The sequence below is a fragment of the Vipera ursinii genome, assembly GCF_947247035.1.
Source record: "Vipera ursinii genome assembly, chromosome: 3".
NCBI lineage: Eukaryota > Metazoa > Chordata > Lepidosauria > Squamata > Viperidae > Vipera > Vipera ursinii.
The window spans coordinates 127,457,453-127,474,613 of NC_139516.1; the positions used below are offsets into that span (position 1 = coordinate 127,457,453).

At 39.4% G+C, this 17,161-nt stretch overlaps 1 protein-coding gene across 2 annotated transcripts in view; it reads left to right on the forward strand.

Moving 5' to 3' along the window:
• ANKS6 (ankyrin repeat and sterile alpha motif domain containing 6) overlaps nt 1-17,161 on the forward strand; it is a 38,904-nt gene continuing 21,743 nt past the window's right edge. For both annotated transcript variants that reach the window (XR_014492308.1, XM_083361112.1), the window contains exons 1-8: nt 1-371; nt 3,215-3,711; nt 7,314-7,358; nt 8,323-8,527; nt 10,350-10,456; nt 10,541-10,680; nt 11,040-11,244; nt 12,319-12,368. Coding sequence is in view for 1 of the 2 variants with exons in the window: in XM_083361112.1 (XP_083217238.1) it covers nt 28-371; nt 3,215-3,711; nt 7,314-7,358; nt 8,323-8,527; nt 10,350-10,456; nt 10,541-10,680; nt 11,040-11,244; nt 12,319-12,368 (1,593 nt within the window). In the remaining variant the exon portion in view is untranslated. The remainder of the gene's footprint in view (nt 372-3,214; nt 3,712-7,313; nt 7,359-8,322; nt 8,528-10,349; nt 10,457-10,540; nt 10,681-11,039; nt 11,245-12,318; nt 12,369-17,161) is intronic.

A 17,161-nucleotide genomic window follows, 5' to 3' on the forward strand; every position in this document is an offset into this window, starting at 1 on the left:
GGGTTCGGAAGGGGGCCGAGTCGGCCGATGGGGGAGTGCGGGGTGCCCGCCGGCGTTCAGCTGCTACTTCGCGCTTGCGATCAGGGAGACTGCGAGTGCGCCCGGCGCTTGCTAGCCGGACCCTCGCCTGCCGCCGAAGACGCAGCGGCGGAGGCTGGCAGCGGCTCGTCGAGCGGAGGTGGGGTTGGGGCCGCGGCGGACATTCCTCCGGGCTCGGTGCCAGTGGACTGCACGGACGAGGCGGGCAACACCGGCTTGCAGTTCGCAGCGGCCGGGGGACACGAAGAGCTGGTGGGCTTCCTACTGCGGCGGGGGGCCTCGGTGCAGAGCCGGAATCACTGCGGCTGGAGCCCGCTCATGCAAGCTGCCAGGTTAGCGCGGCGGGAGAAGCCGGGGCGGGGCGGGGGGTGGTGGTGGTGGTTCAGCGGTCCTTTGCTGGGCAGATTTGGCCTGGCTGTCTGGCTCAAGCGCGCTCCCTACAGTTCAAGCTCGGGATAAAACAACGGTGGAACAGCTGGTGGGGAGGCCCCTGAAGCTGCTTTTATTTATTATTTATTTATTTATTCGATTTGATTTGTATACCGCCCTTCTCCCTAAGGACTCAGGGCGGTGAACAGTGACATAAATGTCAAAATGCACAAATACAGAAAATTGAGAATAAATTAAGCCCTACTGCCCAAATGTAGAAGATAAGTTAAAACCACAATTAAAATTAAACCCTTCAGACCAGACCATGCTTAAATAGATATCCCCCCTCACCCCAGCTGAGTGGGAATCTTGGCTTTTTGCGTAGTTTCCAAGATCGCTCTTCTTTGCCTCTCCAACTAGATTCTCCTGGGTCTTTGGTTTCCCTGACTCGTTTGCGCTTATTGCACAGTTTTTATTCTCTTCCATTTCCCCCCCTCCAAATTGCTGCCGTTTTCTTAGTGTGGTTAAAAACTGAGAGATGAAAGGTAGTACACACGTGTACGTGTACGTGTACGTGGGCTCCAAGATCACTGCAGATGGGGACTGCAGCCAAGAAATTAAAAGACGCTTGCTCCTGGGGAGGAAAGCCATGGCAAATCTAGACAGCACACTAAAAAGCAGAGACATCACCCTGTCAACAAAAGTGCGTATAGTCAAGGCTATGGTCTTCCCAGTTGCAATGTATGGCAGTGAAAGCTGGACCATACGAAAGGCTGAGCGCCAAAGAATTGAGGCCTTTGAACTATGGTGCTGGAGAAGACTCTTTTGAGTCCCTTGGACTGCAAGGCGATCAAACCGGTCAGTCCTAGAGGAGATCAACCCTGACTGCTCTTTAGAAGGCCAGATCCTGAAACTAAAACTCAAATACTTTGGCCACCTAATGAGAAGGAAGGACTCACTGGAGAAGAGCCTAATGCTGGGAAAGATTGAGGGCAAGAGAAGAAGGGGACGACAGAGAATGAGGTGGCTGGATGAAGTCACTGAAGCAGTAGGCGTGAGCTTAAATGGACTCCAGAAGATGGTAGAGGACAGGAAGGCCTGGAGGAACGTTGTCCATAGGGTCGCGATGGGTCGGGCACGACTTCGCAACTAACAACAACAACAACACGCGTGTAGAAATGCAACGATATGTAAACAAACTTGTACCTCTTTATATCTATAAATTTATACCATCAATATCTAAAGTGACTCTTAGAAGTCATTTTAATGTTGCCTTATTGTGCAGGTGCAGGATTTTATATCTTAAGTGTGTTGCCTAAACAGAATGCCTGAGCCACCAAATCCATGTCTAAACCTAAACTACGGAAAATCTACAATATTTCGGCGTACAATATATTCGTGTGTTATTATTAGTTTCTTATAAAGCATTAGTGGGAGGCATTTTAATCTCAGATTCAGTGGCATGGAATGGATTCTGGCTTCCTTCCACTGCACTTTATTTGAGTTTGTTTCTTTCCAACCATCTCTCTTCACTAGTATGAGACTAAACAAAAACAGCATTGAGAAACAATGTTGAAGAAAAACCAGAGGTTGAAGAAAGATTCAGTACATTTCCCATCTAGGCATGCTGTGCCTTAATGAAACTTCCTGGGTACTAAGTGTTTGGAATAAAAAAAAAGAAATATGCTGCTAAATAATTTGGTTTGATACTGGAAGCTAAAACAATTGCAGCTCTTTTGGATATAGTTACAGTTTTAGGTCTGGTCCTTCAGTCACATTATATGTGGAATAATCCTGAGATACTGAAGGAAGAATAATAAAATTTTAAAAATGTAATAAAACCTGAAATATAATAAACTAGAACTAGGAGTCACTGTTAAAAGAAAAGCAGTATTTAATTTTTTTATTACCCATACTGTAGTAGTTTCACATAAGGTAAAGGTAAAGGTAAAGGTTCCCCCGCACGCACATGCGTGCTAGTCGGTCCGACTCTAGGGGCCGGTGCTCATCTCCGTTTCAAAGCCGAAGAGCCAGCGCTTGTCCGAGGACATCTCCGTGGTCATGTGGCCGGCATGACTAGACGCCAAAGGCGCACGGAACGCTGTTACCTTCCCACCGCAGTGGTCCCTATTTTTCTACTTGCATTTTTACGTGCTTTCGAACTGCTAGGTTGGCAGAAGTTTCACATAGCAGAAGTAAAATACTCAAAAGCCGAGTTGCTCTTTTATACAGGCCTTAGCCCTTTGGGCAGAGTGTAAGGTCATTTACAGTAGTATGCGAAAGAGAAAACTGCTTTTGAGATACTTGAATTTGTCTTGTTTCTCCAACTTTACCACTTATCAAAATAAATGCCTACAGACATCCTTCTATCAAAAAGTTTTGATATCCCACTCTGCTTTTCAAACGTTAGAACACTTCCAAAGCTTACTTTATTGGTTGACCTTTACTTAAAATTAAACTAAAGAGCTAGATCTGCTTTTACCACAACTATTGCGGTTATTCTGTATAGTTACTATATACAAGCTATTAATCTCATATTTTTGCAATACACTGTATGAGCTTTAAGTAATACAGAAATCTTTCTCTTAAGATGTTCAGATGGAATGCCACATGAGATGTGTTGAGGCTGAGGCAAACATGATATTGAACTTGGCCTCAGTATTCTAGTTAGATTGAAAACGAATCTGGGGAGGTCCCGGCACACAAATATTTGCTATGTTAATGCAGAATCCTTTTAAATCTAAGTAACGCACATTTATTTTCTTGGATATTGTAATTATTTTCTTTTTCTTTTCTCCAATCAAAGGTTTGGACATCTAAATGTGGCTCGCATCTTGCTGGAAAATGGAGCTGATCTTAATGCACAGAATAAATTGGGAGCCAGTGTACTCACCATAGCATCACGGGGCAGCCATATTGGTGTGATTAAGCTGCTTCTGGAATCTGGTGCTTATGTCGACAATTATGATCACTTGAGTGTCAGCTTGGATAGCAGTAAAGAGGAAATGCCCGCTGTCACTCCCCTTATGACGGCTGTCCAACATGGACATGAGGCAGTGGTCCATCTTCTATTGGACTGGGGAGCTGATTGTAATTACTCAGTGAAGACTGTGGGCTGGACTCCCCTGATGTTGGCAGCTGTTAGTGGAAGAGTTAGTTTAGCCCAACAGCTTATGAACAAAGGAGCCAATCCTGATCATCTGAATATTCTGCATAAAACACCGTATGAAATATCTGTGGATTTCAAACAGGAAGATATGATGGATTATTTGGCACCATTGACAACAGTTAGACCTCAGACAGGTATGAGCTGCTTTCACTTTATCTTGGGGTTTGGTATAATTGTTTTTTTAGCAAACTAATACCGGTAGATAACTTCTAATGGAGTTAAGTCAAGTCTACTGAGGCCTAAGATATACAACACATAAAATATTTAACTGTCACTGTTCTTTTTTTTTACTTCAATGTAAATACACAGTCCAGATTTTTCTGTTCAGAAAAATTATCCTTTATCATATCAGTTTTTTTTAAAAAAAGTGATGTCATTATGTGCTTATACCCAGAATAACAAAAGCTACATGATACATCTTTTATGTATTATCAGAGCTTATGCCTGGCATTAAATTGTAAATTATGACCAAAATATAATCCAAAATGCCTAGGCCTGGGATGCACAGAACAAACAAACCACATTGCAACTTAATGAAATGTATATTGCTAAGTTAAGAGTTTTTTAAAAACTTTTGATTATTGAATTCATGCATCACAAGACTATGCTGTCTTGAAATAAAATAAGTGCATATTTCATATGCAATGTTTGTTAATAGTTAAACTAATGTAAGTATTAATTCCTATTTACCTGACAATATTTTTGCATAATGTGCAATCAACTAAACAGGTCCTAACACCACAGTATATATAGCCACAAATTCTGATTTTGCAGTTTCCAGTATCCAGTATCCCTTCCAGCCACAATTGCTAAAAATTAGCAGTTTTTGCCTTTTAAGGCTGGAAACACGATAAAACCTATAATGTAGTAAGCCTTAACAGAAGCTTAACATGTTTTTTTTTAAAAAAAAATAACAATAATGAAGAAACACCTCTATTACCTCCCTCACAAACCTGGGGGAAAAAGATATCTTGTCCAGCCCTTATGCATGGCTACACCCACTTTGTTCTCCAGCCCTCAGCAGGCTTAATCTCTCAAGAAATGCATGGTTTCAGGTCACAAATAATTTGCTTGCTCATCTTTGAATTAGGAAACATTATATGACCACAGCGTATACATCAGAAAAAAAATCTTTAACAATATTTGACCATCAGGCATTAGAACTGGATATGGTTATAAACTGTATAACTGGATATAAATTATGTCTAAAGTAAAACACTTGTTTTGCTTCACTATGATATAAGAGTAATTTGCCTAGGATTTTTTTTTCTAATTGCCTAGTCTACAATACAGTATGGGTTCTTTGGAGGAGGAAATCATAAAGTACTTTACCTTCTACTCTCAGCATCTCACTCCCAATGAGAACAATTACCACAGAAAGCAACAATATGCAGTTCAGGACTGCATGGGTTTATTGAAATTGAGGACAATTAAAGTACTGTACAACTGAATTACAACTGTCCCTTTACTACATTTCTCAATCACAGCATAACTAATTTGAGACACACAATATGAGTTTCAGACTAATGCAAGCAGAGAAATTATTTAACTCAGCAATCAGATTGTTGCCATAAATCGGCTTGTAGTGCCTTAATTCTACAAAGAAAATTATGAGAAAAGTTACATGCAGAAAAGCAGCAAGCAACTCACTCATACTTGTAGTTTCACAAACACTCTCCTTTGTCTTCTGTTTTAAAATAAAGAAATATTGGATTCTGAGTAGCTAGCATTCATCAATCTTGTTAAGGAATATTGTTACACTTCTAGAAAATTATATTAATAATGAATTGGGCAGTTAGTTCTTGGGAAGTTTTTGGTTATGGATGTTCATATATAATTTTTGGTACTACAGTATCTATCCATCATGCTGAGATCTTTTTCTGGTTTTTGACATACTATAGTTTCAATTCACCCTACCGTGCTGTTAATCCATTTGAATCTACCCTGTGGATTCAGATGGATTCTATGTATTGCATTAAAGCTGAATATTCATAATGTAGTTAGGTTTAATGTCCATTATTATTACTAGCAAAGGTTGTTCCTGGAAAGCCTGTAAAGAGATTTACTATGTTCAAACATGGACTCTGCTTCATGTAGCCCAGGGTTTCTGTATATCCAAACTAACCTAACACGATATCTTTTTGGTAGTCTCCCTTAGCAGTACTAGCCAGACATAACATTACTTTAAAGTGTTAAGACTTTGATGACAACAGTAAATGAAAATATAATGAAATTTGAGAAAAGGTGGGATGTCATTCTATTACAGAATGTAATATATTGGCCTTAATTGCTGTAATCAGTTGAGTGATTGCTTAACGTGTTGTTTGAAACCCAGACTGCTTGTCTCCAGGACTGTTAACTGCGTTTTTGCATGTGAATTAATGCTTTAATTCTATTGGTTGCCGCCTAGTGGCAATCCGTATAAATAGTAGTTTAGCAGCAGTTAGTGCTGTTTCTGTTGTTACTGAATAAACGTGTTGCTGTTTCACCACTCTGCCTCATTCAATGCCTCACCAAACTGAAAACTTAACAGTGGTGACAAGGGTGGGATATGCTGCTTAATGAAGAGAGCCAGAAGTCACTAGGGGGTGAGGCAAGCATCAAAGCCTAGCAGGAACTACGTTTCCCCCCCCCTCGGTCTGCCAGCAAGCCACGCTGGAGACCACCACGCCTGAGGATTTGTCCTAGGGCCAGCACAGAAGCACAGCAGCACAAGGCATTGCGAGGACGAAAACAAGAAAACAACTCACCATGGCCAAGGTCGGAAAATTAGAAGAATTCGATGTGGCGCATCCTGAGAGGTGGCGTTCTTACATCTCTCGCGTCGAGAACTATCTGCAAGCTAATCAAGTTAACGAAGACGGCTTGAAGGCCGCAACTCTTCTGTGCATGTGCGGCCAGGTGACATTCAATATAGCTGAGAACCTAGTCGCCTCAGCTACGCTCGAGTCGGTCACCTACGCAGATCTCAAGAAATACAATCCTTTGTATTTCAGTTAGGCTAGAGAAGACTGAAATTATGAACTGCCAGTCATAATAAATAATAAATTAATAGTTTACCTTGTCTTCCTGTATTCTAAACACCTAATGGTAAGGAGGTAATCACCATCTCATCTCCTTCAAGAGAGTCTTGAAGACTTAGTTCTTCCTCCAGGCCATGGACTAAGATGAATGGAAGAATGGGAAGGTGTGTGTTTGAGGCTGGGTATTGTTCCCTTCAGCTGAAACATTTTGCTCTTCTTGATTGTTTTCATACTTTATTTTTGTTCTTTGCTTACCATAGTATTTGGTGTCAGGTGATCTGATAAATATGATTTCTAAATGAATTTAGTATTATTTCATACAGCTGTTAAGTTTTAAAAATTAATGGAAATATCCCTGATTTTTTTAGGTTGCTGAAGGTTTTTAACATTGCATTCTGAGAGATATACTATCTCAGTAATCTTTCTGTTCAAAGAAAGAACACTACAGTACATTCCTTTCACAATGCCAACAACTGCCATCTTAAGAGGCCAAGGGGGAAAGAAAAGGACTCTGGTATCTTCAACAGTCCTCAAGAATAAGCATCTTCATGTTATTCTATTCAATGTTTTCGCTGCTTTTGCTTTTCAGAATTGAGAAATTGAAATGCAAATTGTCTAATAAATCGGTTCATTTAAAATGCTGGTACTAATGTATTGTCTGTAGTGTTACCATAAGTAAATGATATACGTGTATCTGTTTCCTCTTTGACTAGATAAGCAGAAAAGTCAACCTGATATCTTCCATGCTTTAAAAATGGGTAAGAGCATTATAATTTTAATACATGTGGTTTTTAATCTGAGACCTGGCTCTGCAGTTGCTTTAGAAGTATAATAGTGATTTGCAACCAAAGATTTGAAATCGTTATATGAACTTTGGTTAATGAGTTTGGGTAGCTTGTTGTTATGTATAATTCTTTCTGTCCTTCTGTTCCATTAGTTTATTTCCCTTCTCTGTCTTCTAGTCTTCTGCTTTTTTCCTCATTCATATGAACTGTTCAATTTTTCTGTTAAATCCATCTCTCTCTTCTTTTTTTGGCTCTTACTCTTTTTTAGATCCCTGTAATTTCTGCCCTCTTTCCTACGCTGCTCTGCCTGCCTGTAGGAACTGAACAGGGCTATCAATGCCAGCCAGAGGACCTTAGGTTCAGAGTATATACTATACTGCAGACATGTCAAACACAAGGCCCGGGGGCCAGATCCGGCCCGTGAAGTGGTTTCATGTGGCCCGCGAAGCCATCCTGGAAACAGTGAGGGAACGGCCCCCACTGCCTTGGCCCAGAGACCCTCCTTCTGCCAGAGACCCTCAGATCTGTCCCACTCCTGCCCAGGCCTCCATAGGCACCCTTGATGTGAACGATGTAGAGCTGGCCACGCCTACCCAGTAGGCCATATGGACTTTAGCCACGCCCACCCAGTAGGCCATGCCCACCCAGGCCACACCCACCTGGCCCCCTGAGGGCAACCACAATGCTGATGCGGCCCTCAATGAAATTGAGTTTGACACCCCTGCGTATACTGCCAGCACTCAGTCCTTATCAAAATTCAGGGCTGATTCTTTACAAGCCCTCTTCTGTTCAAACAGTAAGTTTTCAAATTGTGTGGGACCCACCTGTGAAAAGATTAATATAGCTATAGAAAATCAATTAATAGCCAAAAAAGAGAACTAAAACTATCACGATATTACCTTTTGAATGCTTCAAGTCAATGTTATTTTCTCTGTAGGAAATTTTCAGCTGGTGAAAGAAATTATTGATGAAGACCCAGCACAATCCAATGTCATTAATGACGAGGGTGCTTCTCCCCTGATGATTGCAGCTGTTACTGGACAGATGCCCCTTATACAGTTACTTGTTTCAAGAAATGTAGACATTGACAAACAAGATAATGTCCATGGCTGGACAGCATTAATGCAAGCTACATATCATGGGTAAATACATTTATTTTGCTAATGTGATTTGGGAGAAGTTTTTCCTTTTTTCCCTTAAAATTACTGTTGCCTTTTGATTATCCCCAGCAATCTCATGGGATGAAATTATAATCTCTTTATGATGGCAACCCAATTACATAAACATTTAGGATTAGTTTGGTTCATACATTGTACTAAGCCATAATGGTAGCTTATTCAACATTCTATCATTAAATTGTGATTTAGTGACATGTAAGTTAAGTTACTCTGTAGCTAACAGCTACAATGTCATGTTTGCAGTAGTATATGTTCTTCCTTTCTCTGTGATAGAATTGTAGACAACATTGTTATTTATGTTACAATCTATGGACAAGTCTATCTGATATCTTTAGGGAACATTTTTCTTCCCATTTTCTGATAAAATTATATTTATCAGACAAAGCATACAAGGAAATAGTTCCAATAGTAGTGGTGCTTATTGTATATATTTATTCAAATACACTGAACACAATTGCTGAGGTTTCTGATGACTGAATTTGTACGACACACTTAATTACAAATAAGCCAGTTACTTTTCATCTAATTAGCTATATGAATCCAGTCTGTATGGTTAGTTTTTGGGGTTGTGTGAAGCTTGAAAATTGAGTTAAATGAGATAACCATGTTTCAGTTAATCAAGGAGAAATGTGTCGGGTGAACATAGGCATCAGCTACCAAGCTGTTTAGGCCAAGTGAAGATGCATTGTATAAAACTGCAAGAATGCAGTGTAGAACCTTTGTTGCTGCAGCTTTATGTGAACTTGTAAGTAGCAGTTAAGCAGTGGTCCCCAAACTTTGCGGCTTAGTAGCCTGGTGGAGTGGGGGGAGAGAGGAACTGGGCTACGTGAGCGGTAGGGCAGCATGCGTGCATGCGTGCAGCTTGATTTGTGCAAGTTGAGATGTGCACACAAGTTGAGCTGCTTGTGTGTATGCATGCATACTAGCTTGCATAAGTTGAGATGTACGTGTGTGCGTGCCGGTCTGCTGCTCATGTGGCCTGGTTGCAAATAGGCCAAGCCTGGTAATGGGCTGCGGCCCCGGGGTTGGGGACCTCTGAGTTAGAGTGTTATGTCTGGGAAGTAGAATTCATTTGATGGTGGTTGACTGCAAATAGATAGACCTATAATCAGAAAATTCTAATTACTTCTAGAGATGAGGGCTACAGTAAGTTATAAACATCAGTTTGGACAAGCAATATGTTAAGCAAGCCATAGAATTATTGATGATAACTGAGTTGAAATGCAGATGTGATACTAAGTGATGCAATCTCTTTACTACTACAGAGCTTTAGTACAAGAACCAGGTACAGGTAGTCCTCGACTTACAACCACAACTGAGGCCAAAATTTCTGTTGCTAAGCAAGACAGCTGTTAAGTGAATTTATTACCTTTCTTGCCACAGTTGTTAAGTGAATCACCGCAGTTGTTAGTAATATGGTTGTTAAATGAATCTGGCTTCCCCATTGACTTTGCTTGTCAGGAGGAGGTTGCACAGGGTGATCACATGACCCGGGACACTGCAACAGTCATAAATACATGCCAGTTGCCAAGCATCTGAATTTTGATCACGTGACCACGGGGATACTACAGTTATTAAGCGTAAGTCACTTTTTTCAGTGCCACTATAACTTCAAATGGTCACTAAACAAATGGTTGTAAGTTAAGGACTACCTATGTAAAGAACAGAAATCAACAACGGTTTAAGAGAGATTAGAGGCAGGAAGAATTCATCTCTTTTTAGTAGCATCTTCTAATAAATCTGTCTTTAATATATGTATGTAGCTCATATTCTGTTTTATTTAAAGAAATAAAGAAGTTGTTAAGTATTTATTAAATCAAGGAGCTGATGTCAACCTGCGTGCTAAAAATGGATATACAGCCTTTGACCTGATAATGCTGCTGAATGATCCAGGTACTTCTGTGTGCTTATCTTGTATATCACAGTCTTGCTACAGTTAGAGTAGAAACACTTTACCAAACTGTGTGAATTTTGCAGATGCGGAACTTGTGCGGTTGTTGGCCTCCGCCTGCATGCAAGAAAAGAATAAGCAGAACAGCAAAGTAACTGCGCTCTTTTCCAGAAATAAGCAGTCCATAGGTATTCCATTGTTGCCAGATGACAAGGGAGGATTGAAGGTACAGAAATAATATATTTACCTTTTCAGTGCACCTTTTGTTTTGAACAGAAATCTGACAGCAGGATTCAGCTACTTTCTATTCTGTCAGTTTGGGGGACAATTTCAGACTTTTTCCCAGTAATACTTTCTTCTTTTTCTATGTCATTGCTTATTTCATTGCCACTGGCTCCTTGCTAAGGCCTTTTCATTCACATGAACGTTAGACAAAGGAAGAGATTAAAGGAAGGACAGAGGAATGTTTTCCAAGTTTCTGCATATTTCTTAAACTTAATACTAATTTATTTCAAATCAGAGTCCTAATTATCATCCGTAGTTATATGTCTAAGGAAGATAACAGAATTATATTTTCTTTTCTAGTCATGGTGGAACAGAATGTCCAACAGATTTCGCAAATTGAAGATGACCCAAACCTTAAATTATGGATTTTCCATGAATCAATCTACACCTTTTCCAGAAGAATCAAAATCTCCATTTGACTGTACAATGAAGGCTGCATTACAAAACGATAGTACTGTAAATCATGATGCCACAACAGCGTGGGCAATAAAAAGCAAGTCTAATGGTAACAAATGTTAACTGCATGTGTATATCTGTGTGCGCCCACGTGCATAATCAAACATTTCAAGTTTGGATTAATGGAAGATTAGGAAATTATTTTTAACAGATTTTGATGTACTAAATCAACACATTTGAACGGGCACTCCACAAAGCATTTTAGCACATATACCCCTTCTTAAAGCATTATAACAGCTGAAGCTTCTGCAAAGTTTGCACAGTTATTTCAGAGATTGTCCAAACTTTTTGTGTGTACAGATGCATGGATAGCCATTACATCTAACTGGTAATGGGAATGTTTTTTGTGCACACAAGTGCATGCAAAAAAACCTAGTAACAATTTTCAGATCAGCTGGGCAGTCTTTTCAGAGAACATGCTGCTTTAAAGCTTCTACAGTGGGTGATTCACTTGTATTAGCATGGCTTTTGAGATGCCCCTTTCAAATGTTTATGTAACACCAATGTTTACATGAAAACCTGTTAGAAATTGGAAATCATTACCTTATTGAATAATAAATATTTTCCTAAACAATGTAACTAGCACCAACAATGGAAACAGATTGCCAGAAAATTCTAATTATTTGCTGCCATCCAGCTATAATTGCTGCCATAACTGATTTTTGTAACGTAGATATGATATCATCCTAACTTTTCTTGAGTGCAAGTACAGTAATTTAGTCATTGAAGACTGAAGGGTCTGTGAGTGGCTTAATAGTACATAATACTACATAAGCATGGATCCCATTAGTTTCTTGTTTGGAGGATGTTGAAAATCCCATGTAAGATCAGGACACACCTATAGTAACTTTGTATTTTTAAAAATAGAGATAAAAAGAAAACTCCTGTATGTTTAGGGCTGTAGAAAATGTCTATTTATATTTTAAATGATCTTTTTAATGTGTAAATGAACACAGGAATTCATAAAATACAGTGAATTGTATTCTTAATTGAACTGAGTCATTGTATTACTAGGAGAAATTGTAGTGGCATGTATGCTACTTTTTTTGAACAAAAATTATTTTGTAGGTTTACAATGGCATTGGTTACAATTAACATTGGTGTGGATATGTTTTCCCTTCAGTTATCCATACTGCCAAGTCTGGAAAGGATGATGATTTTTTGACCACTGTGGTAAGTCAGCTTATACAGCTACTATAACATACAGTATCAAATGTTGGCGGATTGACTAGCAACTTTGTGCAAAAAGGAACCACTAGCTCTGTTCAAGCATTTCCTTTGTGTCTTCAGTTCAATTTATAAAGAATGATGAACATCCCCTCCCCTCAAAGTGTCAGTCCTTTGCCACAGGAGGCAACAAGCTGAGCCAGGAGACAAAACTGACTAGACACTTGGAACTCTATTGATGTAGAATATAATAACAGAATCTTGAAAGACCATGGAGTTTCTCTGTCCCCATCTTATAGCCAAGAGAACTTAGGTAGGACAATTTTCAACTTCTTTCTTACCACTTCCTCTCTATCAGATAGATAGATAGATAGATAGATAGATAGATAGATAGATAGATAGATAGATAGATAGATAGATAGATAACCTTTATTGTCATTTTTTTCCTGTGGGCACAATGGCACACATTAAAAATGAAATTTAGTTGCTTCCTCTCAAAGTGAACACATATATAACACATTTCAAACATACTATATACAACATATGTATAGACCTACACCCTTGCATATAAGTAACATATAAATATTATTCACTGTCCATCTTGAATACATAACGGAACGAGAAAGCTTTAGAGTTCACAAGGTTAATACTGCATGGAACAAAGCTGTGACTGAATCTGGATGTTCCGCTTCGGACACCACGAAGCCTCCACCCAGAAGGTAACAAGGAAAACAGGTCGTGAAGAGGATGTGTAGTGTCCCAGACAATCTTGCGGACGGTGCTCAAGCAACGCTTATGTGCTATGTCCTGGATGAAAGGGAGGGAACTGCCAATGATCTTTTCAACCATCCTCACCACTCTCTGCACTGCCTTCCTATCTGAAGCAGTGATGCTTCCAAACTAGACTGTGATGCTGTATGACAGGATGCTCTTTAGTAATTGCAACTATGTTCCTTCTTCAAGGCTGCATCCTTGCTTTTTTATACCTAGTTACAGGTAGTCCTTGTTTAGTGACCACAGCTGGAACCAACAACTCAGTTGTTAAGTGGCCGCTAAGTGAAATCATGAACACATTTATGATCTTACTTCAGCTTTTCTTTGCTTTACAGATATGCAGTTGTCTTAAATATAAGGATTGGTCACAAAATTATTTTTTATTACTATCGTAACTGCAAACAGTGGCTAAATGAGGCAGTCTCTAAATACCTGTACACTGTTTATATATATGAGGAGACTGTGTCTATGCTTACAAATATATAATGGGTTGTTGTTGTTAGTTGCGAAGTCATGCCCGACCCATCGTGACCCCATGGACAACGTTCCTCCAGGCCTTCCTGTCCTCTACCATCTTCTGGAGTCCATTTAAGCTCACACCTACTGCTTCAGTGACTCCATCCAGCCACCTCATTCTCTGTTGTCCCCTTCTTCTCTTGCCCTCAACCTTTCCCAGCATTAGGTTCTTCTCCAGTGAGTCCTTCCTTCCCATTAGGTGGCCAAAGTATTTGAGTTTTAGCTTCAGGATCTGGCCTTCTAAAGAGCAGTCAGGGTTGATCTCCTCTAGGACTGACTGGTTTGAATGCCTTGCAGTCCAAGGGATATATATAATGGGTAGCCTAGCTCTATACCCAACATGGCAGATACCAGCTTACATGAAAGCCATTGTGTATATCAGGAGGTTCCCTATTAGTCATGATTTAACCATGGAGATTAACTCTATGTACAATCACTAGAATAGGAAAGGGGGGAGAGGGATTGGTTACTATTCCTTGAATATTCAATTGGATATTAATATTATATGTTAATATTAATATGTTAATAGAGGCCTTCATCCTGCAGCTAAAATGTTGATGATTAACATATTAAGTTAGCATTTCTTCATATCTTCATATCAGCTGTTATTTCAACAGTGAAATAGCAGCTACATCATTTTGTTGAAGAGCCATATAAAATATAATATTCTTTTCTATAATTAGAGTAAGAAGCAACTGTATGCTGTAGATTGTTTGGAATGGAACAGTTAGTATGGTTTCCCAAAGTATTTCCTCTTCACTTTCTATCAGTATATGAGAAATTGCTTTAGAAATTTGAGTACTGGCTGACCAGCCGTAGTCAGCGTGTGGTCCTCAATGGAGCTGCATCTACATGGAGGGAAGTGAATAGTGGGCTACTCCAGGGCTCTGTTCTGGGCCCAGTGCTCTTCAACATCTTCATCAATGATTTGGATGAGGGGATAGATAGGCAACTCATCAAATTTGTAGATGACACCAAGCTGGCAGGAAGAGCCAACACTCCAGAAGACAGGCTTAAGATACAGAAGGATCTTGACAGATTTGAACATTGGGCGCTATCTAACAAAATGAAATTCAATGGTGAAAAAAGTAAGGTTCTGCATTTGGGCAAGAAAAAACAAATGCACAGGTATAGTATAGGTGGTACCTTGCTCAATAGTAGCAACTGTGAGAAGGACATTGGAGTCCTAGTGGACAAATATAAGCCAGCAGTGTGCTGCAGCTGCCAAAAAAGCCAACACAGTGCTAGGCTGCATTAACAGAGGGATAGAATCAAGATCACATGAAGTGTTAATACCACTTTACCATGCCTTGGTAAGGCCACACTTGGAATACTGCATCCAGTTTTGGTCACCATGATGTAAAAAAGATGTTGAGACTCTAGAAAGAGTACAAAGAAGAGCAACGAAGATGATCAGGGGACTGGAGGGTAAAACATGTAAGGAACAGTTGCTGGAATTGGGTATGTCTAGTTTAATGAAGAGAAGGATGAGGGGTGACATGATAGCAGTGTTTCCAACGGATGGAAACTAATCAAGGAGAGAAGCAACCTAGAACTAAGGAGAAATTTTCTGACAGTTAGAACAATTAACCAGTGGAACAACCTGCCTCCAGAAGTGGTGAATGCTCCACCACTGGAAGTTTTTAAGAAGAGACTGGACAACCATTTGTCTGAAATGGTACAGGGTTTCCTGCCTGAGCAGGGGGTTGGACCAGATGACCTCCAATGTCCTTTCCAACATCATCATCATCATCATCATCATCATCATCATTATTATTACTACTATTATAAAAGTGGATAATTTTGAGTGCTTGGGATTGTAGAAAACCTAGTTGAACTGGTAGAAGTTACAGAATAATGTCTCCAATTGGTATATATATATATATATATATATATATATATATATATATATATATATATATATATATATATATATATATATATATATATATATACTCTAATTCATTTTATACAGAAAGGTATAATAAAACTAAGCAAAATAGATATATAAATATTATGACAGTTAAAATTAGTATATTTTTTTCTTTTAATTATTGCTGAGCTTAATAATATTATTGAACTTTGATCCATCCTAAACTTCCATCAATATAACTGGAGAAATGTAGCTCCAAATATGAAGAGTCATGGCCTACAGATTGAGAAAAAGAGAACATCTTCGTATGTATTAAATCTGTTGCAGGGATATAAGGGTAAGGAACTTGTAGATGCTGTTGTTTAGAAGAGAATACAAGGGTTTCTTGTACATGTAATCTTCAATTTAAGACCATTTGTTTTAACAATGATTACAACGGCCTTCAGAAAAATGATTCACAATCTTATCTTCAAACTTTTGATAGTCGAACAGATCCTGCAGGCATCTGATTGAAATTCAGGCACTTTGCAAACAGCTCACATTTATGACTGCTTGCAATGTCCTGAAATTACAATGATCACAATTTGTGACCTTCCCAGCCAGTTTCCACCAATTGGCGAAGCCGTATTTGCTTTATAATTTGCTTAACAACCATGGTAAAAATGGTCCTAAAATTGGGTCTGGTCATGAGATGATTGACATTGCTTAGCAACTGAAGTTTTGATCATAAGTTGAAGATTACCTGATCACGATTTCAGATATGCCACTGGAAGACCAATGCAGAAGGAAATTAAACAAAAATGCTAAATAAATAGCGATGTCCAAACTTTACTAAGAAAAAAAAATCAATAAAATGAAACAAAGTAGAATGACTTGAAAAAAGAAAAGAGAAAAATTAGGAATGATCAAAAGTTACTTGGGACTTGAACATTCAACTAAGACAGGGGTGTCAAACTGCTAGCCCGCAGGCCGGTTTCATCGTACCAAAACCATGCCCACCCCAGTCGCGATACGTCGCGACACATCACGTGACATGATGAGTTTGACACCTGTGAACTGAGACAAGTACTGCTTCATAGAAAAAAGGGTGAGAATGGCTGAAAGCTAAAAAAGTTGAAATGCGAAATGAAGGGGTTTCTTTTCTTTGTTTGTCTTAGTAAGTATAATGAAGTTGAAAAAGTGGCTAAACAGGCAAAGACTTGGAGCAGAAACCAAAGTAAACTAAAAGAAAAAAAAGTTCCAGTATGGGGCTGTAGTTGTTTTCAATTCACCATTGAGTCATTTAATTTTTTTTATTTTTTATTTTACCCCTTGAGTTTCTCAAATTCTTCAAACTGATATTGAAGTGTGGATTAGTGAATAACTTACTGGGGCAGAAACCTCCACAGCTAGATATTGCTTGTTGTAGAGGATTGATGAAACCTTAGGCCTAATCAGGGTACAGACAATATTCTCTTGGCCTTATAGAGTAATAGGTAAAGGTTCCCCCGCACATGCGTGCTAGTCGTTTCCGAATCTAGGGGCCGGTGCTCATCTCGGTTTCAAAGCCGAAGAGCCAGCGCTTGTCCGAGGACGTCTCCGTGGTCATGTGGCCGGCATGACTAGACGCCAAAGGCGCACGGAAGGCTGTTACCTT